We start from the raw sequence: 24,613 nt of genomic DNA on the forward strand, positions 1-24,613 counted from the left end.
CAGTCTGTGGGCAGTCCAGTGGTCTTGGCATGTCATGAAAGCTCAGAGTTGCTCATTGTTAAAAAGACTGAGCGGCTTAAACAGCAGTAGAGCGCTTTCCTCTATTTCACTAGAGTGACATTAAATATATGACACACACACACGCCGTGAAAACACTGCCAGTAGTGGGATTAGTGGTCATGTGTCTTTATTTAAAATGTCAGGGAACTTGTGACTGAGAAAAGCACTCTCCTCCACCTCATGGCTCCTGTTTTACAATTGTAAATGTAATGCAGCACAGTAGGCATTTGTGTGGTGCAGAGTAATGTTAACACGTAGCTTGTGTTCGTGCATTGGAGCACAGTGGTGCCTAGCCCTAAGCCAGCTTTGCAAAGTAGCTTTGCACTTATATCTATCCATTAATAGATAATAGACAAAGATCTTATTTGTAGTTAAATGTTAAAAATAATAATAGGTTGGCCATTTAACCATTATTATTATATTAAAAGAGGCAGCCCTGGTGGAGTCAAACTCTGCTGAGGAACATGTCTGAGTTATTACTGGTAATGTGACCATGCCTCCCAATAGGATACCCCAGAATGTGGTTTACATGCATTTTCCAGTTCAATAAAACGCATATAGACTGACTGGGCAAAAGCCCACGAAAGCCCACAGACCTGGTACAATCAAGATCTCTACTCTCTTTTGCAGATGATATCGTTCTGTTAACGTCATTGGCTGATGACCTATAGCTTGCATTGAAGCTGTATGCTTCTGAGTGTGAAGTGGGTGGGCCTCAAGTGGAGGAACTCAACTATTTTGGGTTCTTTTTCACAAGACCTGGATGTACTGACGCAAGTATCACGGGAAGAGGCATGAGGGTGACTGACAGATTAAGACAGTCTGTAGTGTTGTGGATGCTGTTGTGGTGAAGATCGAGCTGTGAGTGGTGGACTTGAGCTTCCTGAAAACCTTATCTGAGATCTTTTTTGGAGATATGATCTGGAGCTCGGTTATTTAGAAGTGGCTTCAAGATAGTCTTGGTAGAGATGGGCTGCACGTGGTTGCATTTTTTTAAAAATCACTTCCTGGGTGTCTCATTTGGACCCTTTGCACTTGTATGTGCAGTGTGTCAAAACAGTGACATGTCAACTTGAATTTCATTTAGGGATGAGGACAAAGTTGCATGGAGCAAAATGTAATCTGTGGGGCAGATGATAACCAAGGCTGCATAGCTTTGGCCCAACACTCTTTTCACTGTGCTATATGCCAACATGGGCCTAGTAAGATGGTTTGTGCTGAATGCTTTTCCTTAGATGTTACAGTGGAACTCACCAGTGCAGGTGGGCTGGGTGGGTGGGTGGGTGGGCAGACAGCATAGACACCCGAATTTGTGAATGCGATAACTCAAGAACAAGGTGATGTGGATTTTTGAAATTGATACCCTTGGTGCATCTACTAAAAATTTCACGACGTCAAGGTCAATGTAAGAGGTCAAATTTAGAGAAAATCTTGTGAATTCGATAACTGAAGAAGGAAGTCACTTAGGACTTTCAAATTGATACCATAGGTGCAGGTACTAAAAATCATGGACGAGTTTGAATATCAGTGACCTTGGAGTCAAGGTCAAGATCAGGGTCAACTTTTCTGAAAATCACCTAAGATTTTCAAATTTATAGGTGCATCTACTATGACACTGCGGGGTAGCAATGGTGGCCATCAGTATTTGTTTATTTTTGTTAAACAGGTGATGTTTCTGCTATATCTGTAATTTCCTCACTTGTATACATGTCTCTGTGTGTAGTAAAATTGTTTCTGATATCTCAAGAATATCACCTCAAGGTACATATTTTATTTATGATAAAATAAACAGTACCACTCCGCTTTCTTCACAGGAAATGGCCCTACAGTATAGTGGAATTTACTTTAAAAAGAGGCAATAGCTGTGTAAAAAATTATGTTCACTCAAACTCACTGTAGATTATTCACTGTAAAGAATCAAACTGAACGGGCACTATGGAGAACCCTGCTCTTGTCAGACTGCACCTGTTTATCCTGTGTCTGGATTTGTGTACACACAACATTTGCATTGAAAGCATTTGTGTGTCTCAGTTTGATGAGCACAGGATGGGGGCTGGATGCCGTTGGCAGTCACCTGTGTCGTTGTGTGTTGTGGTTCACCCTGTCTAATTGGTGGAACCTCTGTGTGTGTGTGTGTGTGTGTGTGTGTGTGTGTGTGTGTGTGTACGCGTGGGTGCGTGTGTGTGTGTGTGTGTGCGCGTGGGTGCGTGTGTGTGTGTGTGTGTGTGTGTGTGTGTGTACGCGTGGGTGCGTGTGTGTGTGGACTTAGATGCACGGGCCCATCCCAACACGTCTGGCCCTGCAGCTGCAGCAGAGCTAATTTTAGCCCAGGATGTGCGTACGCCTCAGTTCCCCTTTGCCTGGCCTATGAGAGATGAGGGGAGAGAATGAGGGAGAAATGGCAGCCAATTTTTCACTTTCTCTACCTCTCCTATTATTCACACCTGTATTTTCTTTCTTTCTATTAATATCTGCCTGCTATATATATATATATATATATATATATATATATATATATATATATATATATTTCATCTGTTAAAGAAGTATGTAGTTGTGACTCTGTCCACGTGTCCGAGGGGTAGCGGTATTGATTTGCACAGGAGCACATTGATCTTTTAGTCATTGTTGCCTGCTTCTTAGTGACCTTTACTCACCAAAATGTCCTTTTGGTCAGTTAGTGTCCCGCAGAGGCGTGTGTTTACCTGTCTGCCTCTCCCTCTTCAAACTGTATGTGGCTATCATTCTGTGCAGACTGGGGAAAAGGGCTTTGGGTTTTTGTTTTTTTTTGGGGGGGGGGGGGGTTAAACTATAAATAAACTTATTCCATTCCTGAGTGGACAGCCTACTCTGCAGGTGAGTGGCAGGCTGGAGTTACAGTGGGTATAGGCACAGGGAGATTATACCAGATTGCCCCACCATAGTCAGGTATTAGAGTTAATCCACCTACCAAGGGAAAATGTCTGGATAAAGTCTGTGATAATAATGAGCACCAACGAGGAACATTTTAGTCATTTGGTAACGTCAGTGATTTGAATTTTGCTGCATGTTAATGGGCAAGGTTGTGACTGATCATTCTCTTTGCACAGTATTAGTACAAAAATAGCCCTAACTTGAAACACGTAGTACGTTGACGACCTAAAAATAGGCAAAACAGTTCTTATAGATCATTGTATTCATCCAGTCCATCTATCTTAAGGGAAATTATCTCAGAGGAAAAAATACTCCCTGTACCAGCTTTGTCTGAGATGTGTGTAAATGTTTAGTCTAAACCAGCTATCTGGTTGTTCAGTGATGACACGACGAATCCTACTTCCGGGCCTAAAGTAGTCTGCGTTTAATATGGCTTTTGTGTTGTTATCATGTTTAATGTTATGTATTTTCTTCTATTTGATCTAAAAAAGCTCCTAAAACAGTCAGTGATCACTGTTGACCTCCCTCGGCTTTTATTACCGCTAATCATTTATTTAAGCTCAGTTTTTAAAACCTTAGGATGTAACTACAGCCCAGCCCATGCAGCAGTATATGAATGACTAACCTCGTATTGTGGATGGATTATCTCAGTTGTTCTCCTGGCTGAAGTTTGGTCCTTTTACAGCATCCTGCCATGCGATTACATTTGTTCTCGACCACCGAGAACACTCACGTTAACTTTTATCGAGTGGAAAAAAAGTTAGCTTGTTTATATTATGCTAACATAGCTGTGTCGCTAGCGGTCACGTAGCACATCATTATATACCAGCTAGCCAAACTTCAGTAACCCTACAAACGTCACTGCTGTTTAGTTTTCTGTCTTCATTTATGCTGGAAGTGATAACAGAGCTATACGTTTGAATTTGTTTCCAAAACCCCGCAGTCAGGACATGCTATATTGTATTTAGATAGAAGCTAGCGAGTTAACTCCCTGCTAACTTCTAACTCCGTTAAATGTCATAAATTCCGTTTTCATGGATGCCTGGATGTTAAACTCAATTGTTACACCTGGTAGAGCAGAACGCTGATCATTTTATTAAAGATGAAAGACTTTAGACAGTTTTTCAACTCTCAGTAATGCCATAGTGATCGTTTGATATATGGACCTGCAGCAGAGTTTAGGTCCAGACACGGCTAGTGACGTCAGACTGAACAACCGGATTAAGCCTCTCTAGACTATCTTTACAAAACTATATAATGGTACTAGAGTATAATTGGAGTTGATTGGAGAATATCTGTTTGTACTGATGGTCGAAACATAGACTGTGTTTGACTCTGGGTTCTGACTTTCTTGCTAAACAGATTTTTAAAGCAAAGGAAATGTACACAACAGAGATCATTAAACGGTCGCTGGTAATGCTGTCATTTGTTATGGTCATAGCGAGCAAACTTGAAGGCAAAAGGATGGCGTTAGAAGGGGGCCAAACTGTGCAGGGAGAGACAGCTTGCTCAGGTTCAATAATTCATGGCTGACTGAGCTAAGCTGACCTTGAAACGTCCCCAGTGTTGGACTGTTGAAACCTGGCCCAGCTCATTTAGGGCAGAGAAGTTGAAACAAGTACTCATATGTGTGCAGCCTCCGTTTAGGGAATTTTTTTCTTGTCCCCCATTTTTTGGGGGATGTGTCACTATTTCTCACATAGCATTCATTTATGACTTTGGTTCACATGTGTTCTTGACTTTGATTATGTTTCATATCAAGTTTTACTTCACTTTTAGGATGAGTAGAGGTGTTTTTTTTTTTTATATGACGAAAAGAAATGCACCCTTGCCATGAGAAATAAGTTTTAGTGTCATAAAGTGAAGTAGGTAATGCAAAAAACTCAATTACACCTACCGTTTCATGAGTATCAAGAATTTGATTAGATTAGATTACAACAGAGTGAAAGCAAACAGTAATCCCAATTTGCTCTTGCCTGATAACTTACCTGTGCAAATATTAAAATGGCAAACAGCCTGTAAGCATGAGCTCGCCTCCTTTACCATATTTCCCATAGATACATTTGCATGTGCATCAGCAAAGGCGTTTTAAAAACGAATCATTATTAAATAATACCATTTAGAAAATTCTCCTCTTTGTGACAGATAAATCATTGAGCAGTAGTATTAGCTGCCTCTTAAGTGAGTCCACCAAATGGACTCTAACATCTTAGCTTACAGCTGGGAATTATAATCTTTTTTCTGCTTTGCTCTTGATGGGTTCAGTGTACCAAAGGAGTTCCCTACCTACTGTGGCTAGCGTGATCCTGTGGCTCACAGATCTCCTCAGCAGAATAAAGACTATTAACTCCAGCTGCATTTCAACAAGCTATAGCTGAAGTCTAACTTTCAGATGAGATCCTAGGGCTGGGCGATATGGCCTAAAATCAATATCACGATAAATTGAGCAGTTAACCTCGATAACGATAAATGGACGATAACCACCCCAAGTGCCAAAAAAAACAAACGTTTTTTTTTTTGTTTTTTTTTTTCATTTGATGGGGCTGTGGCAAGCAGCATAGTTCCTCCAGTTATTTTGATAATATTATTCCCCCTAGACCTATTCATTGCAATTATATTATTACCACTTTAAAGGACTGTAAAATGTCACTGAAAATAAATGAAGACAATAGTAGTAAGTACTTTTAGTGGTTAAGATTTATTAACTGAACAAAATAAAAAGTGTAGGATACAATATGCAACCATGCTCTCTAAAAAATGTGTATCCCTTGTAAACAAAATAGTTTAATAATAAATATGTTTCACATTGGCTATTCACAAAGTAAACAATGATTGTGCAAATGTAATGCCATCATGGACAAAGGCCTATCTCTGCTAAGGCCTTGAGGTACTATAACTTGTAAACAAATAATGTCACAAACACAAATGTCAATTGAACACAGAAAAAACTATAATAAATACTAAGCACTGCCATGTGACTAGTGAAAACTATAAACTCTTAAACAAAAACATTAAATAGTGCTGTTTGCAAAAAACTTCAATAGAACACTGATAGTTAAAATTAGGCAGGGCTTGAACATTTTTTTTGTTAACAAGCGTCTCCTCTTCCTCCTCCACCAGCTCTACCTCCGTCGCTGCTGCTTCAACATTTAAATCGTCCTCCATTTGTTCACCCGTGTCTCGTCTTGTTACAGGTAGTAGAGTCATGTGATTCCACCCCGTCAAGTCTGTAACGTAGCACAGCGTCTTAAAGGGACATGAACATCGCCAACCTGCACATGCCTTTTCTTTTTTTTAAAAAAAACCGAATTTACCGACATGGGCAAAATGACGTCGATGAGAGTCATAAATTTCGGTAACGATAAATTTTTGATATATCACCCAGCCCTATGAGATCCTCTCTGGAGAAGCAGCTGCTTGATATCAAAGTCTGCCATAATTGTGGGAGTGAGCCAGCTTAAACCCAACTGTAATCCAAATAGCTGCCAAAGTTGGAGCAAGGGGAGTTGCCCACTTGTAGGTTGATGGTGGCATAATCAAAATGTTAATGACTCACCAAAAATACTTGGAAGGCTGTTGGTATTTGGTGTTGGGAAACACTGCTTTGCTTGATGAAGTTATCTGATTGTTAAGTCTGACGTCACTAGCTGTGTCTGGGCCTAAACTCTGCTGCAGGTCCATATATCAAACGATCACTATGGGCTTACTGAGAGTTTAAAAACTGTCTAAAGTCTTTCATCTTTAATAAAATGATCAGCGTTCTGCTCTACCAGGTGTAACAATTGAGTTTAACATCCAGGCATCCATGAAAACGGAATTTATGACATTTAACGGAGTTAGAAGTTAGCAGGGAGTTAACTCGCTAGCTTCTATCTAAATACAATATAGCATGTCCTGAGTGCGGGGTTTTGGAAACAAATTAAAACGTACAGCTCTGTTATCACTTCCAACATAAATGAAGACAGAAAAGTAAACAGCAGTGACGTTTGTAAGGTTACTGAAGTTTGGCTAGCTGGTATATAATGATGTGCTACGTGACCGCTAGTGACACAGCTATGTTAGCATAATATAAACAAGCTAACTTTTTTCCCACTCGATAAAAGTTAACGTGAGGGTTCTCGGTGGTCAGGAACAAATGTAATCGCATGGCAGGATGCTGTAAAAGGACCAAACTTCAGCCAGGAGAACAACTGAGATAATCCATCTACAATACAAGGTTAGTCATTCATATACTGCTGCATGGGCTGGGCTGTAGTTACATCCTAAGGTTTTAAAAACTGAGCTTAAATAAATGATTAGCGGTAATAGAAGCCGAGGGAGGTCAACAGTGATCACTGACTGTTTTAGGAGCTTCTTGAGATTAAATAGAAGAAAATACAAAACATTAAACATGTTAACAACACAAAAGCCATATTAAACGCAGACTACTTTAGGCCCGGAAGTAGGATTCGTTGTGTCATCACTTAACGACCGGATAGTGACTGAAATCCACTTTTCAAAATGGACACTGAATATTTGAATTACTGAACTTTGTGGGTGTTTATCAGTTTTGATTACAGCTGCTGGCTCATATTAAGTTGAAATGCTGGTGGTGTAGATGAAAGAAACTACTGGTGTGATCACAAACCACTTGTCACAGTATCTGCAGAACATGACTTACATTTTTGCCAGAGTGTTAGGACTTTGCAAGTTCTACTTAAAGGTACTGCACCCAGTTTTCACACTGCTGGCTAACGCTACTCGAACACTTGCATCTGTTGTGAAAACATTTCTGTTTCTCCTTTTTGTTGCAGATGGTTCTAAAGTCTGTTTTGAACCCTCACTTTCCAACATATGTTTGTTGCATGTGGTGAAAGATAAATTTGTAGCACATCTACCTTGACTTGGTTGTGAATTATTTTATTTTTTTTAAATTTCCAAAAAAGTTTAAAATTCTTTCCTCGGCATGCTCATTGAAAAAGTCTGATTGTCTGATTGGGTCTGTTCATGACCGCTCGTCAACAGGGATTCATTCAGCAGCAAAAACAACAAAGCTGCCATTACTTGCTAGAAAAAATTGAAACTGTGTCGCCAAAAAGTCCAAGCTGATTAGTTTATCTTTGTTTACACAAACAAGCATAGTTTGTTTCTGCTGTTGATTATAACCAGGACAGAATAACTGTAACGCTCTTGAGTGCTGATCTTGTCTCCCCTGCTCCGAGTGCAAAGAGTGGCTCTCTGTACCTTGTGTGGCTTTAACCTTGCGTTTGTTGACATTGGTTTAATAAGTCTCTCAGTCACGGAAACCTGTGTGATTCATCTGTCTGTAGTGAATGATGGCTATTGTACACACAGCTGCTAAGGCGTCAAGTTCCTAAGGTTGTGTGTTTTTTCATGTCACGCATTGTCGCCCATGTGTCTCCTGTTATTTTACTGACACAATCATCGGTTGTGCAGTATATTGCCCATCAGTAAAACTCAAGTTTAAAGGGTTTACGTATTAAGACAGTAAGATAAACACAGATGGCACACATATCATTACTTAATGTCATAAACGTGTTTGTCCATTAGGGTTGAACACGTCTCAGTGTTGCATCTGTTAGCCGTGTACGTCCATCCAGCCAGTACAGGAGAGGAGGCAGCTCATGGCACACACAGCAGCTTTGACCCAGCATTTAAGATTATGTTGTTTTTGGATTTTACCAGCTTGACAGATTTTAAGATGTTTTTTTTCATTTGAAAGCTTAGCCTATGGGCACAGTGTTTAGACTCAGAGATTCCAGGTTTCACAGAGTATGTCTGTATGACTGGGCTACTCAGCTTTCTAAGTTGTAACAGGTGATGTGAATGAAATCACTCTTTCACCTTAATACTGTGAGGATTTTAATAAAATATTCTTCTGTTGAGACTAAACTCTTGCAATATTTTTATTAAATAGAGGAGGTTTTTGCTAGTTATATGGACACGCATGTTATTTCATCAGGTTACCATTTATCTTCATTATATCAGCGAATATAGTGAGATCACAAAAATGGCTAGCAAAAACGTATTTACAAATGTCACATAATTTCAACAACATACACGTGAAGTAGTTGTAATGTTGCAGTTTGTTTTGAGGTCATCTAAAGTATATCATTTGTAAGGATGTGAGTTTTTTATATAGCTTTGGGGAATTAGTTTATATGCTGATTATCCTGGTACCCTAGGCAGTTTATATAGTACGTTTCACCCAATTCAAAGCAATTTAAAAAAATATGTATTTATAGTCCCAAATCACAACAATAGTCTCCTCAAGATGCTTTATCTTGTAAGCTAAAGACCTTACAATATTTATATAAACCAGACTGATTAACACGTCTAGGAGTTGAGGAACAGGCATTCAGACATATATACATGCATATGCACACTACGATCATTATAGTAAGATTATTATAAATATAAAGAATAAAGTCCTCAGACCATTTTCACAAATTCTGTACTCTAGTCTATTACACCGTAAACTGCAAAACCCTTTACATCCCAATCAATCTTAACTTGGTATCTTTAGCAAAACACATATAAGTTTGAATTTCAAAGCATCAGCGTTTAACTTAGTATAGTTTTACGGAGCCGCCCTCATGTCTGTAGTACTGTGCAATCTGACGACTGCTGTGAACCCTTGTGACTCCTTCCACATGCTAAAATGATGAAGGACTCCTTGCAGCTTCTGAGTTAGGGTAATAGGGGTAATGTATGTTGTTGAATTACAAGGCTGAACAACTTAAAACTGGGGTTTGGGGGGTTTGTTAGTTACATGAGAGTCGAGACTTCCACATGGCAGCTTTGCTCTCCAGTACTTAATGTCAGACAGACATGCCTGAATTAACTTCTTTTTTTCTTTTTTTTACTTTCCATTGAATAGCTGAGCTTTTAGTTTTTTATCAAATAAAAGTTCAAATAAAATGTTAACTTTTATTTGCCTCATTGCAAATTTACAGTGGAGTGTGTTGTGTGTTAACTGGTCTGTCTTGGAACAAAGTGCACAAATTACTTAGTGTAGTTTAATAGGTTGATTAGTTGGCTTTGTTTTAGCTGTATGCACTGTTTAGCAGAGTGTTGAGCACAGGAATTGTGACACAAGATTGGAAGCGTTGTAAACAGGATGGGTTGGCACACTACTGATCCCTTGTGAGCCCCGCCAAAGGACAATGAGCAGGTCTTGCATAGAGGAAGAGCATTCCTTCAAGGAAAGTTTGCCTATTGTCATTGGCCGGGACCTCATTAGGTGCATGACATATTTAGCCAACAGTGACGGCTGGCTGGAGTGCACAGTTTACACGCAAATATGGGAATGAGATGGTTGGAGACGGGAGGAATCACCCAAGTAAGTGTCAGCTAATTTTGTGTTGTTGTAATCAGCTGGTTTAAAAGTTTTAAAGTTTGGAGGCCAGATTAATGCCTTGGGATTATGTCATGTTCTTCAAATATTTCTGAGCAGTTTGTGTGTTGGGTAGGGCCTGATAAAGTCCATTCATGTTAATGAAAAAACTATTATAGACCCACCCTGGGGTTGAAGATACTGCGTTTTATACCATATAGAGTCAGTGAGACACAGTGATCACATTTGATGGGAACTATTCTAACTTCTGTTTCTAAAGAACTAATGATAAAATCTTTCAAACCTTATCTTTATATAACACGTTTCTGTCCTCGTACATGTAATCTACTTAGGTCACAGATTTTGTTTGTATTCTATATTCAGTCCTTGTCCCTCTCTTTGATCTATTCACTCAACCCGGAGCCGCTGTTACCCTTAGATTTGATGAGTCATACAGAATGAATATACTCGATCTGGTGACGGAAAATAAACACCTTCTTTAGAGCTTACAATAGGTGGAGAGGGTACACACATCATCCCAGACAGATGGGACTGCCTTGGCTCTTAGTGATGAATTGCTAATGTAAGACTTGGTCAGATAAACACAAGGCTGTGTTCGAAATACTTAACAGCAAATGGGTCGCTCGGTGATGTGGCTCTTTCTGCTTCTCAGGGATCTGCAGAGGCTTTTTTGCATGTCACTAAACAATGATTTATTTTGTCAAATGCAGTGAAATGTTATGGGTGTGGATCCTCAGGATGCATTTTTAGCAGGCGAGGACAACAAGTTGGCCAGCTGACTGTTGCTATGCAACAATAAGAGCTTGAAAATTTCCTTGTGCCGTGACTCAAAATAACCTTCAAAAGTACTAGAGAAAAATGCACACGGGTTTCCATTATGACACAGAAATGATTTTGCTTGTTGGTAATGCATCTCTCCATAGTAGAAATGTTTCTCACAATTGCTGTGTGTCTTTTAGTGAACTGTTGTAGCAACTGTCCCCCTGGTTTCCGTATCGTCAGCTGCTTTGTCCATTTTCATGACTGCATATCTCTCACTTGAGTCATTTGCTGTTGCTCATTTTGGAGTTTGATGCTTTGTAGTAATTGCAAATAATCTTTAGAGCAGAAAAGATAAGTTGATGACTCAGTTTGCTGACATTTTTTGGACAAAATGGGTGTTTAACGTCACTCCTTGTGGATGTGCTTTTTTGTTTTCAGACGTGTCATAGACCAAACAGGCAATACACTGGAAAACAATTGACATGTTGATTAAAATTAATTGTTAACTGAATCTTATTTTTTTGCCATAGATATTATAAAGGCGGTCGTAACCAAGGCGACCCTAGGTAGTTACGGATTAGGTATTTTGAAGCCATTAGTGTTTTGGTCAGCACCGTGGGCCATTTTGGAACTGTTACCATTTTATGAACAAAAGCCTAATTAGTGCTAGACAGCAGATTAATAAATACAAAATTTTAACTCATCAAAACTTCAGCAAAAACATCTTGTACAGTTTATATAAGGCAGCGGGCCTTATTATTTGTAGTATAATTTGATTATAATGCTGTAACAGCACAAAGATAGCTACAGCTCCTTCTGTGGGTGCACCTATGACAAGGTGGCCGTGCCTCTGACCCCGGTATCCAAGAAGAGTTTTAAAATAAAGATTCACTCACTGTCAGATTGTTGTAAAGGTGTTTATTATCCATAGAGACCAAGCCTCTCTTTGTACTAGGCTGTAAACATGCTTTTCAATTCTCTAAAGTTAACATGACAGTCTGTGGGGATTGTCTCTCTCTTGGAGCCAGCCTCAAGTGGCCATTAGATTAACCCCGCAAGGTCGTCCCTGTTATTTTATTTTTGCAAACCTTTAGTACCAGGTTTTATAATCATTTGGGCTGGCAGATTATTGAGCATATGAGTATTGGACTTGTGAGCTTGTGATTTGCAGAATATTTTCCTGTTACGGTATATTGATTGTTGGGGTTTTCTCTGTATGTATTATTGTAGGGTCTACCTTACAATATAAAGCGCCTTGAGGCGACTGTTGTTGTGATTTGGCGCTATATAAATAAAATTGAATTGAATTGTTGCTGCACAGCAAGAAGGTCCTGAGTTCAATTCCACCATAAAGCCGGGGTCTTTCTGTGTGGAGTTTGCATGTTCTCCCCGTGTTTGCGTGGGTTCTCTCCGGGTACTCCGGCTTCCTCCCACAGTCCAAAGACATGCAGTTAGTGGGGATAGGTTAATTGGTCAATCTAAATTGCCCATGGGTGTGAATCTTTGAGTGAATGTGAGTGCGAATGGTTGTCTGTGTCTCTATGTGTTAGCCCTGCGACAGACTGGCAACCTGTCCAGGGTGTACCCCGCCTCTCGCCCTATGACAGCTGGGATGGGCTCTAGTACTCCCCGCGACCCTGGAAAGGATAAGCGGAAGCGAATGGATGGATGGATGGATGGATGGATGGATGAATTGAATTGTGACATCTGTAAAGCCATACACAGGTGTTTCTAAACAAAAGCAACTAAACTAAAAATTTAAGTGATAAAAATGGGGCTGTTTAAAGGTTGCTAACATTTCAGAAATTTCCATTCCTACATTGATTTATTCTGTGTCACCCCAAGTTACTTGCTTGACTGACTTGCATGTTGCTTACACTGCATCGTCTGTTTGGATGTCAGTTTCTAATGAGGATAGCACTAATGTTTAATTTTTTTAAATTCTAGCCAATGCCAGCAAAGATGGGTCAAACACATTTATGAAATCTCTGGGAAAATTATGGATAGACACTGTTCACCATCATCGACGACAGTAATTTTAAACAGTACGACTGTAGTTAAATGTCTTGAGGATGATTCTCCTGTGATGGTGATTGATGGGTCTCTTCTTTTCTTGTTGTTGCAGGTGACCCTCAGTGAGTGACAGATGTGTGACACTGTGGAGAACCATTTGCATCTCCCAGCGGAGATTTGAGTTCTGGGACACTGAGGTAAGTGCATAGATGTATACTGCATTATGTTGTTCACATTGTTTGTAGTGTTGATATTCATGACCGTCTTGCTCATTGCTCGTTTCTTGATCATTTTCTGCTTATTTTCTTTGAAAACCATGTTAACATTGTGGTGCTAAAGACATACGACGGAGAACAAATGCTGGCACACATCATGTTGCGTTGTATCCAACCTCTGACTTACAGCGATATAATCTAAATTATGTTTGCGAAAACGAAGAGTTATTGTTTGGGAATATTTACCAGTGGCTGAAAAGGACTTGACTATTGTTCCCATGGTAACTGACAAGCTTGCCTCAGCGACTCTGCGATGGTTTGACAAGCTGGAGGAAACAAATGAGTCAGCCTTTCATAAAGAGCCGAACGAGCTGACTAAAAGAGAGCCTTTCAATTCACAGACTCGGATTTAAGAAGTGCGCGTGCGCGCGCACGCACACACACACACACACACACACACACACACACACACACACACACACACACACACAGAAAATTCCACCAGTTCATCTCATCATCTGCTCAGCTCCTGCAGCCCTGCAGCAAATCAGATATCTTTCTCCTTTGAGCCTGTTTTGTAACATTGTCAAGCTTATCTGCAGCACCCTGAGATTTGTGCATTAAAGTTTAGCCTCTGGATGTGGATGTTCTGCTTCTACACGTCTGTCTGCAGTTCATTTTTAAAATAAAGACTGAAAGGTACAGTTGGAGGAAGACATGTTGTAAGCTGTGAAACTCTTTGACCGGTGTGCAAACAAATGACATCTGTATTAATAAGTAGCCAGACGAAACTTTATTTAAATTGTTTATTGTCAACAAAAGTCACATGATTGGGAATGATCTGTAACTCTCAGGTTACGGACAAGTTACAGACAGGTTACAGGCAGTGAAGTAATTAAGTATTGCATAAAAACATTTGAATTAACGAGAGTTGATTACAGATCATTTGCTTTCTTAGCATTGATTAATGCTATCAAGGTCATTCCATAGAAAATCCGCTTGTGCATCTAACCTGACCCGCTTATTTAATTTTTCTCAAAGGGCCATGTGAGAAACTGAGACTACTGTGGAAGACTGCACCAATAATCTAAACTCAATTCTGCGAAGTCTTCATTTTATTTCTTTATAAGCCAATTGGTGGGACCCTACAAAACATGTGAGCCCTGGGGAAAATTAATTGCCCATTTTTCATTTGTTAAACTTAACCATCAATTGGTGCTCTCTTTGCAGTTTGTTTCTAAATTGCCTGATTAGCTTGTGAAAATTTTCTTTTGGCACAAGTTGTTCCTTGTACCTAATTTACTAAACTTTAAAGGGGAACATCTTATTCCTTGTGATTAGTGTCAGTAGTTCTCATCTGCAGCTCTATTGATCCTGAGACCCTCTGTGAACCTTCACATTTTAAGTATTTAAAAAAAACAAACAGCAACAACTAATTCAGGACCTAGAGATTCATCAGTGTCCACACTGGTGTTTAGATGTTCTATATAACAGTTTTTCTTTCTATTTCACAGCAATAAGCTACATTTGTGGCTATTAAAATGTAAAAGTATGAAGATGAGCTTAGTATCAAAATGTAGATTTAAAAAAAGAGAAGCTCAACTGAGAGCTTTTCCACATTTGATTCATTTTATCCAGCTATTGGTGTCTGTATCTGTTGGCAGGAAGAACACAGAGTTTTGCCTTTTACTTATATTTTATTTAAACTGTGCAGAATGGTCTAAATTAAAAAAAAAAAAAAAAAAAGCATGTACATTCAAACAGGCCTTAGAGTTTGTGCCCATTTTCTGGCCTGGAAGGATTCGAGTTTAACGAATAAGATTAAACAGGGGTTTCACAGCAGTATGGCTTACTGTCAGTGTGAGCAGTGGGACTGTGCACATGTAGTCTTACAATGTTTCAGGCTTACAAGATAAAAGCAGTTTTTTTGCTAAATCTGGTGTGTCTGACAAAGTCATTTTTATGCATATTTCCAAATTTGCCCACACGCAGCTGTTGAATCTAAAGAGTACTGTGTGCCGTAACTGCCTGCATAATCTCTGTTTTTATGAACTTTTTCAGTTCTGTTAACTTGCACATTTTAGAGTGTTATCTCAGTACACTGACCCAGATGCAGCTGTAATGAGTTTATTTGCAACTCTCTGCTATCACATGTCGCATTCTGTGGGGGCACGTTTTTGTGACAAGGCAGGAGCAGAAGACCGAGCGATTGAGAGTGTGGTCAGCACCATACACGTGTATAAATGGAGACGGCAATGGTGTCACTTAATGTGTTACTGTGTTGGAGTGTGTTAGTGTTTTGGGTATATTTACGTTGGCCAGAAGTCACCATATTTAGACCACATGACACATTTAAACGTATCTATCAGCAAGTTAGTGGTAAGCAACAGCAAAAAAAAAAATAATACTGAAACCACACCTTCACCAAAACTGAGGCACAAACCTATTGCATGGGCTGAAATTTATAAGATATCTGCATTCAAATGCTGTAAAAGACTCCAGGGGTCAAGATCACTGACCACGAATTAAGTGGGGAAAAGCCAAGCAAATGCTGAATGCCTGACAAATAAATAAACCTCTATATTGTTAGGAAGGGAGAAAATCATTTTACTGTTTAGTGTAGGTGAGTGAAGTAACACCCCCCCACCCCACCCCCGCGCCCAATGCTTAATTTAGAATCTACATTTTTGTGCCAGTAAGAAGCATAACACCGCAAAATTGCTGGCCCCACAGCTAGAATCACTGACATAAGTCACTTTGGGAGTGACTGCTGTGAGAAATTCACAGATAATTCACAGATGCAGTACAGATTCTTCCCAGCATGATTTTCCTCGTCATTTAAATTTTGCCAATTTCCACTGAGCACCTTTCAGTTTTTCACTCCCACAGAAATGTGGGTTCGTTTTCAAAAAGCACCAGGGCAAAACAGACAGCGCTCTAGCACCAGAGGTTGGCGGAAGGAGACGTCAGTGAGTTTTTAGAAAGGTTCAGTGTCCTCGAAGTAACAAGATCATTAAAGAAGACTCAGAGGTTTTTCCTAGAAAAAGCACTGGACCGAGCTGATGTTATGTTAAATGTTGAGTCATATTCGCAGAAAGTCTGACCACAGCTCAGCCAGTAAATAGGTTTTACAAGACCTAATAAGCAATGTGAATTTTGTTTTTAGTTTAAAAAAAGTCTTTCTACTAAAATACAATTAAAGAGCCATTAAAGTGGATGTGGACGTGAAAGAGCACAACATCTTTAACTTAATGTTACAGTGTATCTTTGGGTTGTGAGAGTAGTCAGACTAATTGTCATTCTTGTTAAGCAATAATTCTTCTTAGGGTACGTTCACACTGTAGGCGAAAGCACATCAAATCCGACTTTGTTGACCCTATGCGACCCATATCCGATCATGACAGTGTGAACGGCACAAATCCGATATTTTCAAATCCGATCTGGGTCACTTTCGTATGTGGTACTGAATCCGATACATATCTGATGTTTTAGAAAGCGACTGCTGTTTGAATGGTCATGTCACATTAAATCCATCTTTTACGTCACTGACACAAGACAGACACCAATTATCAGCGCCAGAGAAGCGCCCGATAAGCCATCGCGAACGCTTCCTGGCCATCCCGTACGCTTCCTGGCCATCCCGTGTAGATGTTAGTGAAACTGTGGGGAGACAGCGTTGGAGAAACGTGAACATTTTATTTGTATTGTATAATCTGCAGATTATTTGTAGTGTGAACAAGCAGACCAAAAAATCGGATTTGATCAAAAAATCGGAATTGAGCTTTAGGACCTGCAGTGTGAACGTAGCCTTAGTAGCTTTCCTAAAGGTTAGTGATGGTAAATTAATCCTGGTAGTCTTTGGTGAAGGGCATTGGTGTCAAATCAAGAGAGAGGATGGCCTTGATTTTAAGCTGCAGAGTGCATCTGCTGTTACATAAGCATTGTTTATTTCTGTCACTGTGGCAGCTTGGCACACTGGGTCCATGCAACATCACCTTCAGTGTGTATCCAAACTGTCACTGCCTGTGACTGTTCACCACCTCTCACTCAGCCAATCCACACACACACACACACACACGGACACGGACAGTTCCTCTCCCTTGCTGAGACACACGTCTCGTTCATAGCAAATCTTTTCACCGGATAAATAATGAGAATATATTTTCCATGGGGTGAGTTCTGTAGGAGAAATGGCTTTGCACAGTTTGCTGAAGTTAATTTTAGCTGCTGGAAATGGAGAAGAGAACCAAGGATAACTGTGCGGCTGAAGCCGAAGATGCTATCCCATTAATGATTTCTCTTTATGAATTACAAGCTAGAAAATGTCCTGTTTGTAAATGTTAAAAACCCTCGCCATTTTTAACCACCATATCGTTCTGCTCTGTGACGTTCTGTGACGTTACAAATATATGAAAGAAGGCATAAGCTCGGTCATCTATGATTTGAATTGTAGAGTGAAAGCTCAAATGAATTCCTGTGGTGGTTCATGTTTGCAGTGACAGGTACTGGCTCCGAGCTGACTTGTTACATAACATTGTGATGAGGATAAGAACAGCATGCTGCTGATTTTATATGTTGCCGCTTGTGTTAACTGGAACTGATGTGCACTTAGCATCACTGTGTTTCATGTTTGATTGTTTATTTCAAAACCCTATGAGATTTAATGTTGTCTTTCAGAATGATTTTGTTTTTTGCTGTTGCTGGGTTATAATCACAGGCCAAGGTAAATGGTTTCTGGGGTACTGCCTTTGCACTGTACAGAGTTTTTTTCCCCTGCATATAAAATCAAATGTTGGCACACACCAGAGAGCTTTTGACCTGACACCAAAGGAAAATCACCAGTGTGTAGTACACAACTACCGGTAGTTGGTTAGTTATGTTGAGCTTAAATGAAGAGTTCTGTGTCATTAAAGTAGCTCTCTTTTTATCTGGCCGATTTAGGTTACACTGAAGATTTAACCTGGTTAGAAGCTGGTTATGTGGTAACACTTGAAGGAAAAAAATGACATTCATTTTCTAGTAAAAAATACAAATGTCCTATTAAATACATATGAACATGAGTTGCCTGAAAGAGCTTTTGTTTTTGACCTTCATTATCACTGAAAAATCTAAATCTAAATGTTAGCTGTTATCGAGAAACAGATGGGATTTTGTTTAATAAGGAAGCCCAAAAAGCACCAAGCACAGCTTTTACTAAGCCTGGTTTTTATTGGGCTTAGTCACAGCTTGGATATTTTCATACTTATGTGGAGTACATACACTTGCCTGTTCTGTATTTGAAATCTTTGGGAAGTTTTGTGTTGTTTATTGCCTTAAGACATTGTAAACTACATATTTTTTAATGTTATCTTCTGTAGTAAGCACCTTGAGGTTATGTGTAATGAAAGGTTCCTTGTAAATAAAATTGACATTGCTGTCTTCATTCTCCTCCTGTGTTTTCCTTTCTCCCTTCCCATTACTGTACCCACCACCTTCCTCTGCCTCTGTTTGTCCACCAGGCAGCCAAAGGGGGGGGTGTCTCTGAGGAAGATGCTGGGCTCAGAACGCAGTGTTGTCGAAGAATGGCTCTCAGAATTCAAGGTAAAGGCCCTTGATTGCGCTACTCTCATTCATGAGTCATAACTATGAAATCTACTCCTGGAGGCTATTTTTTCTCTCTCTTTTTTTTCGAGAGAGGAACTGCGTACTGTGTGTGTAACAGCTGTGGCGAAGAGTGTTGAGAGTAAAAACTGTGCATCTGTCATCTCGTTAACATTTCAGTCCTTTGTAAATTCTAATTAAATGTAGTGAACGCTAGCAAGAACAGTGGCTAGCTTAGGTCAACTCGGGCCTATCATCAGCTGTGTTTAATCATTATAACCTCTCTGTACTACACAAAATGTACTGTGCATAGTTTGTTCTTTGAACTCACAAGCAAAGTAGCTGCTTATATCTGCTTCATCATGTTTTCACATACATTTTTATTTTCCTTTTTTTTGGATGCATATAAATTATGGGATTATTCAGCTTTCAGTAATCAGTTAGCTTTTATATAAGAACAGTGCAAGAGTTGCTGTTCCAGCCTCATGTCCTCATGTTCTTGTAAATGCTAGTAGATACTGAAAGCAATTTCACATACTCATTAATTGTGAAGCGCTAACAATAGTTTTTCTGTGTTTGCGGTTTCTCAATGTATTGCACAGTGCCGCTTGTCATTTCCAGTATAGATTTAAGCTCAGCTGCATTGTCAGCTATTAGTGACAAAAGGCTAATATTATCTCAACAATTGTTTTTTTTGTTTTTTTTTAAACAATACAAATAGCAAATCTAAAAGGCTAAAGACTACAATAGCAGGCTAGCAAGCGTCTCATTATTTTTTTCATTCATATTCTTATAATGAAAAAATAGCTTTAAAAATATCACAGTGGCATGCAAAATATACACAAATGACCCCACTCAGTAAAATTTGGGTTAAGACAGTTTGGCTAATAGGCAATGCAAATGATTTTTTTTTGGGGGGGGTTGCTGGTATTTGTAGTGTTTCAGTTGAAGTAGTTAGTTGAATGTAATTAATTAATAATAAATGTTGCTTCACTCTTGGTGTTCCAGACTAGTTTAAAAAAGTGTTTATGTCACTTTTCTTTCTCATTCTGTGAAGAAGGAATGGGTTCCTTTAAGCACTGTGGTTTGTACAGTGCATTAAACCGTTATGACACGGCCACAAAGTTTCTGTCACCTTAGCAATCATAAATCTGATGCAAAAGTCTGTTCAGCACATTTACAAAACAGAAAAGTGCAAAGGTGATGACGAGCTAAAAATAAGGAAATAATGTGCAGTACATTAAGAGGAATGGAAAAAGACAGCAGAAAACTAGAGAAAGGAGGAAAGATGAGAATAGAATGGTATGACTCATGGTGGTGCAGACCAGGCACATTGTGTTCTGCCCTCAAAATGATCATACTCTCACGCTGAGAGGCTATAGCTGCCGTCTGTCATCTACAAAACACGATCTTGACCATTTGAAGGATTTCACCCCAGGATATTCTGAGGATGTCAGACATCATCAATCTGTTAGGTTCAGAGTTATTTTATCAAAAAGCTATGCTTTCCTAAAAGTTTTCTTTTCTTACTTCACCTACCACATTGTCAAACTCATCGACTGGGGAAGTCGATCTTTTCAAGTCTTTTTTTTTGATGCTTCCATTTTTAATCAAGGGACTTCTTACATGTCACAGCATGCTGACACACAGTTAAGTCACTGTGTGCTGTGAAATAATTGAATACAGGATGTAGAATTACACACGGTCTTTACTTGTTCTCTAGTTTTGTGGCTAGATGTAGAAGTTGTTTGCATCACTCAACAGTCCTCTGTGTCTCCTTGCTTTAGTCCTTACCAGAAACCCACATCCCCAGCTACGCCGGCAGCCTTCATCTAAAGAAGTCCTTGGTCCCAGCTCTCTACAGAGTCATCCAGGACCCCAACAACGAGGTAATACACGGAGGACACGCACGTGCAGACGGATGGTTTTTAGCTCAAGGAAATGTGCTGCTTGTGAGTCATGATGTTGTTTCTGTTGGCACTGAGCAAAAAAACTTGACACACAGCCGTGTCTGCAGGGCGTACATGCACACCACAACACACTCTGCTGTTGTGTATGATGGAAGGCCCAATGGCGGTGCCGTCTGCGTTGCCTGTGAGACGGTACACTGTGTTCCCTGTATGCACACACATGCAATGCTTTGCCTAACAAACTAAAGCGTCCGCAGCCAAAGCTGGAAAAGACACAGTCACCGCAGTGCCCAAGCACCTCAATATCTTTTTCTTACTAAGCAGATGTTTCTTGCACCTGCACAGCTAGACCGGTGTTTTGTACTTTAAAGGGACCTAATGACACAGTTTCTAAGCAAAGGCCTGAGGTACTCAATGAGAGAGGACTTTAATTTGGCTCTAATGACACACTTGGTGCCTCCAGTTCTTTCTGGCCCCGTTTTCACCTCGATTTCACGGTCGAATTTGAGTGTCAAGCAACTAGGGATCTAACTTCCATTAGTGCTGTCAGTCTGGCTGCACAATCCCATTAATGATGACACAAGTGATTGAGGAGTGCATGCATGTCTGTGTGTGTGAGATAAAGTAGGGGAGAGTGTAATGTGTGCTTGAATTTTGCACGTTTTTTTTTTTTTGTTGCTGTTGTTTTTTGTTGTCAAGCTGAGGACATGAAGGGCAAATGCCTTGCCAAGTTCTTTGCCGCCTTTTTCCCCAGTCAGCCATGTACAACACACTTACACAGTCGTGCTGTGTGGGCATTCACTCACACTGACCCCTGGACTGTATAAACGCTGTGGCTCAGCTGGCCTCCCCTGACACTACATCTGCCGAGGCTTTCGTTGTAGTGAATTATCCCCTCTGCTTCTATGTATCTCGCACTATCAACTGGAAGCAAGACGCTCCCTCCATCTGTCCATTCTGTCGTGTTACCTTTACAATGGCGTTCGTTCATGTTTTGAAACGAGAGCTATGTGAGTCCATTTCTGCAGGCTAATAAAAAGGCTGCTGCTGAGGCTAATGGGAGGTAATAGTTTATAGCAGTTTATAGCAGTCATCCTGAACCTATTGTTCTTTAATATTAACTTAGACATACATTTCCATGAATTTAATTATCTTAAAGTGGACCTATTATGCTCATTTTTAACTCTATAGGTCTTTATATCTTATACCAGGCATTGGTGCATCCCAGCAGTTCATTCTTTCTCTGAAACGAGCTGTTTTAGCTCCTCTTCCTTTAAAGCCACCCTCCCTTGAAGCTAGCTTTTATCTTACTGGCTGTTCCTCGCAGACAGAAGGTTTGAACAGCAGGTGGAGAAGGATACTGTCTCTCATCAGCATTATACGGAGCCAGTGGAAGAAACTACCTCATTGATGAAACTTGGCTATGCTTAATATGAGCATCCAGGAGCTTAAAAATACACCCCCGTATAACAAAAATAAAGAAGACCATTTTAGATGTTCTATAAACTGTTTTTGTTATGTGTTAACGGTATTAATGACAGCTTTTATTGGTTTTTATGATATTGGGGTTAAATATAAATGGATTAAACATTTTATATACAGAAAAATACAGTTCAGTTTCCATATTTAGTTTTGTTTACTGCCTTATTGGGAGAGCCTAACAAGCATGGTGTAAATTCCAGTAAGGTGTCAGATCTCGTGTTAATTTGTTAATTTGCATTTTCTTGTTTCCATCTGTGATCCAGCTCTTGGAGCCTGTGTGCCACCAGCTGTTCGAGCTGTACCGGAGCTCCGAAGACCGCTTGCGACGCTTCACCCTGCAGTTCCTGCCCGAGCTGGTGTGGGTTTATCTGCGCATCACTGCCAGCAGGGATCGTCAGAGCAATGGCTGCATCGAGGCCCTGCTTCTGGGCATTTATAACTTGGTAGGTGTTCACCTTTCTGGGTCTGGTTACAGTAGCATGACCCAACTCGTACAAAAAAAAGAACTTAAACACCCTATCAAATAAGTATCATTCGCTTCTTAGTGTTGGACATTAGAGCATGCCCTTTACACGGATTATGTGCAAAATTTAGCATGAGATGTTACAGACACACTGACTGTGAGAATTTACTTCATAAAGTATGACGTCAGGTGCAGGGACTCTGCTCTGAAACAGTCTCTGATAGTAGCAGAGCGATGGTCTTGTTACTGGCTGAGCCTTAAACGCGACCTTATGGATAACCAGGTCCACTATAAAGTGTTGCAGTGCATACCAGTAGAGTTCCTGCAATCAGCCGTGAAGTAACTTGAACAGAGATTTCAGTTATTTTGTTTTTAGCAGGCAATGCTAATATCTTTGTTTTGTTTCATTTGTTTAAGGCTCATTTGCAAATTGTTAAAAATTAAATACAATTTAGCCTTAAAGGACTTTTTTAAAAAACCGAAATGTTGAAATGCTCCCTGGATCATTAATTCAACAAATCCATGTGGTATCCCGACAGTAAAAACAAACAAGCAACGACTATTCAAATCTTCACAGTGAACTGCCAAATGTGATTTGACTGTCAAAATTCAGAATCAGGGACAGACTCATTCTGAAATATGGAGCAAGGGTGGCTGCAGTGTCCAGTTTCACATTGTTAAACCCTTCACATGATCTGTCAACTGCTTACCCTGCAAACATAACCAGTATCTTCTGTTTGCTGCTGAGCTTTTTTTTTCCTCCTCAGTTTTGAGTACTGCTTATTAGGTGTTCTGGTTCTAGTTTGACGACTGCTCTTACAACATCATCATCATCCATAAAGGGATATCTCTGCCAAAGCTAAAGCTTCCCCACCATGCCAAGCATGAATTTGGATTGTAATAGTTTGTAGTTGTGAGAACATCAACACTTTTTGTCTCACAGTAGTCAAAAGTTGATTGATCCAGACTTAAGGTTTCAAGTAATCCTCCTAACCCATAACCTCGGTGGCAGAAGTTAATTTGTGAGGTGTGACTAGACTGCTATAGGGTTATATGGATGAATATAGGTCGTTGCATTATTTTGAGCTTTTACAATTCTTAAGATGCATTTAAATGGATAAGAATGTGGGAAAGTGCATTTTTTTTAAATGGAAATCACGGGTGCTTTAGATCTAATACAAGTGAAACATTGTTAAGGTTGAACGTCTGTTGACTTGAAAGACGACCTACAGGGAAAACCCTGGATAATGGGACGAGCGCAGATAGATTGCATCACCAGGAAACACCCCTGGGGAAATGTGCTAAGAGCTTGAGATATCAATAGAAAGAGCTCCATGACAGCCAGCAGAGCTAAGGGTATATCCATGCATAATTCATCCCTCAGTCTATACCACTCACCCCACACACACACGCATAGGTACATACTGCTCGTGCTCATTGACATCTTGCCTGTCTTCAGCGATGACTTCTCCTTGATAAACAGCCTTACTTTCAGCAGTCACCGCAGATATTCAGAGATGTACTGTTACCCAGTGAAGGGCACACCAAGGCATGAATCAACAACAAATTCAAGAAGTGCAGATAAGAAAGATTCTCTGAAAAACCAGAAAAGCTCACCACTTTGATTAGTGTAAGGGGGATGGGGCGAGAGATCAAACTGAAACAAGAAAAGTTGTCTCAACTTTACTCATTCTGTTAACAGTGTCCGTACAGCTCACATGTAATAGCCACTTGAGTCCTATTGAGCTGCTCATAATTGAATTTCAGGGTAAATCTGGGAAATGAGAAATTTTCACAAATGTTCTCATGTACATCCGTAAATGTTTATTTTTTCCTCTTTTTAATATATATCAGGAAC

General features: G+C 39.9%; 1 protein-coding gene across 4 annotated transcripts in view; it reads left to right on the top strand.

The window, feature by feature from the left end:
• LOC120731124 (protein FAM126B-like) overlaps positions 1-24,613 on the top strand; it is a 50,057-nt gene that overhangs the window by 7,285 nt on the left and 18,159 nt on the right. For 3 of the 4 annotated variants that reach the window (XM_040027952.1, XM_040027951.1, XM_040027954.1), the window contains 4 exons: positions 13,218-13,302; positions 18,819-18,900; positions 20,688-20,789; positions 22,556-22,735. In XM_040027952.1, coding sequence (XP_039883886.1) covers positions 18,850-18,900; positions 20,688-20,789; positions 22,556-22,735 — 333 coding nt within the window. In that variant the 5' untranslated portion in view covers positions 13,218-13,302; positions 18,819-18,849. Of the gene's footprint in view, positions 1-7,357; positions 10,316-13,217; positions 13,303-18,818; positions 18,901-20,687; positions 20,790-22,555; positions 22,736-24,613 lie in introns of those variants that run through there. The other variant, XM_040027953.1, reaches the window with a different exon arrangement.

This window comes from Simochromis diagramma, unplaced genomic scaffold (genome assembly GCF_900408965.1).
Source record: "Simochromis diagramma unplaced genomic scaffold, fSimDia1.1 OVJJ01000343.1, whole genome shotgun sequence".
NCBI classification, from domain to species: Eukaryota; Metazoa; Chordata; class Actinopteri; order Cichliformes; family Cichlidae; genus Simochromis; species Simochromis diagramma.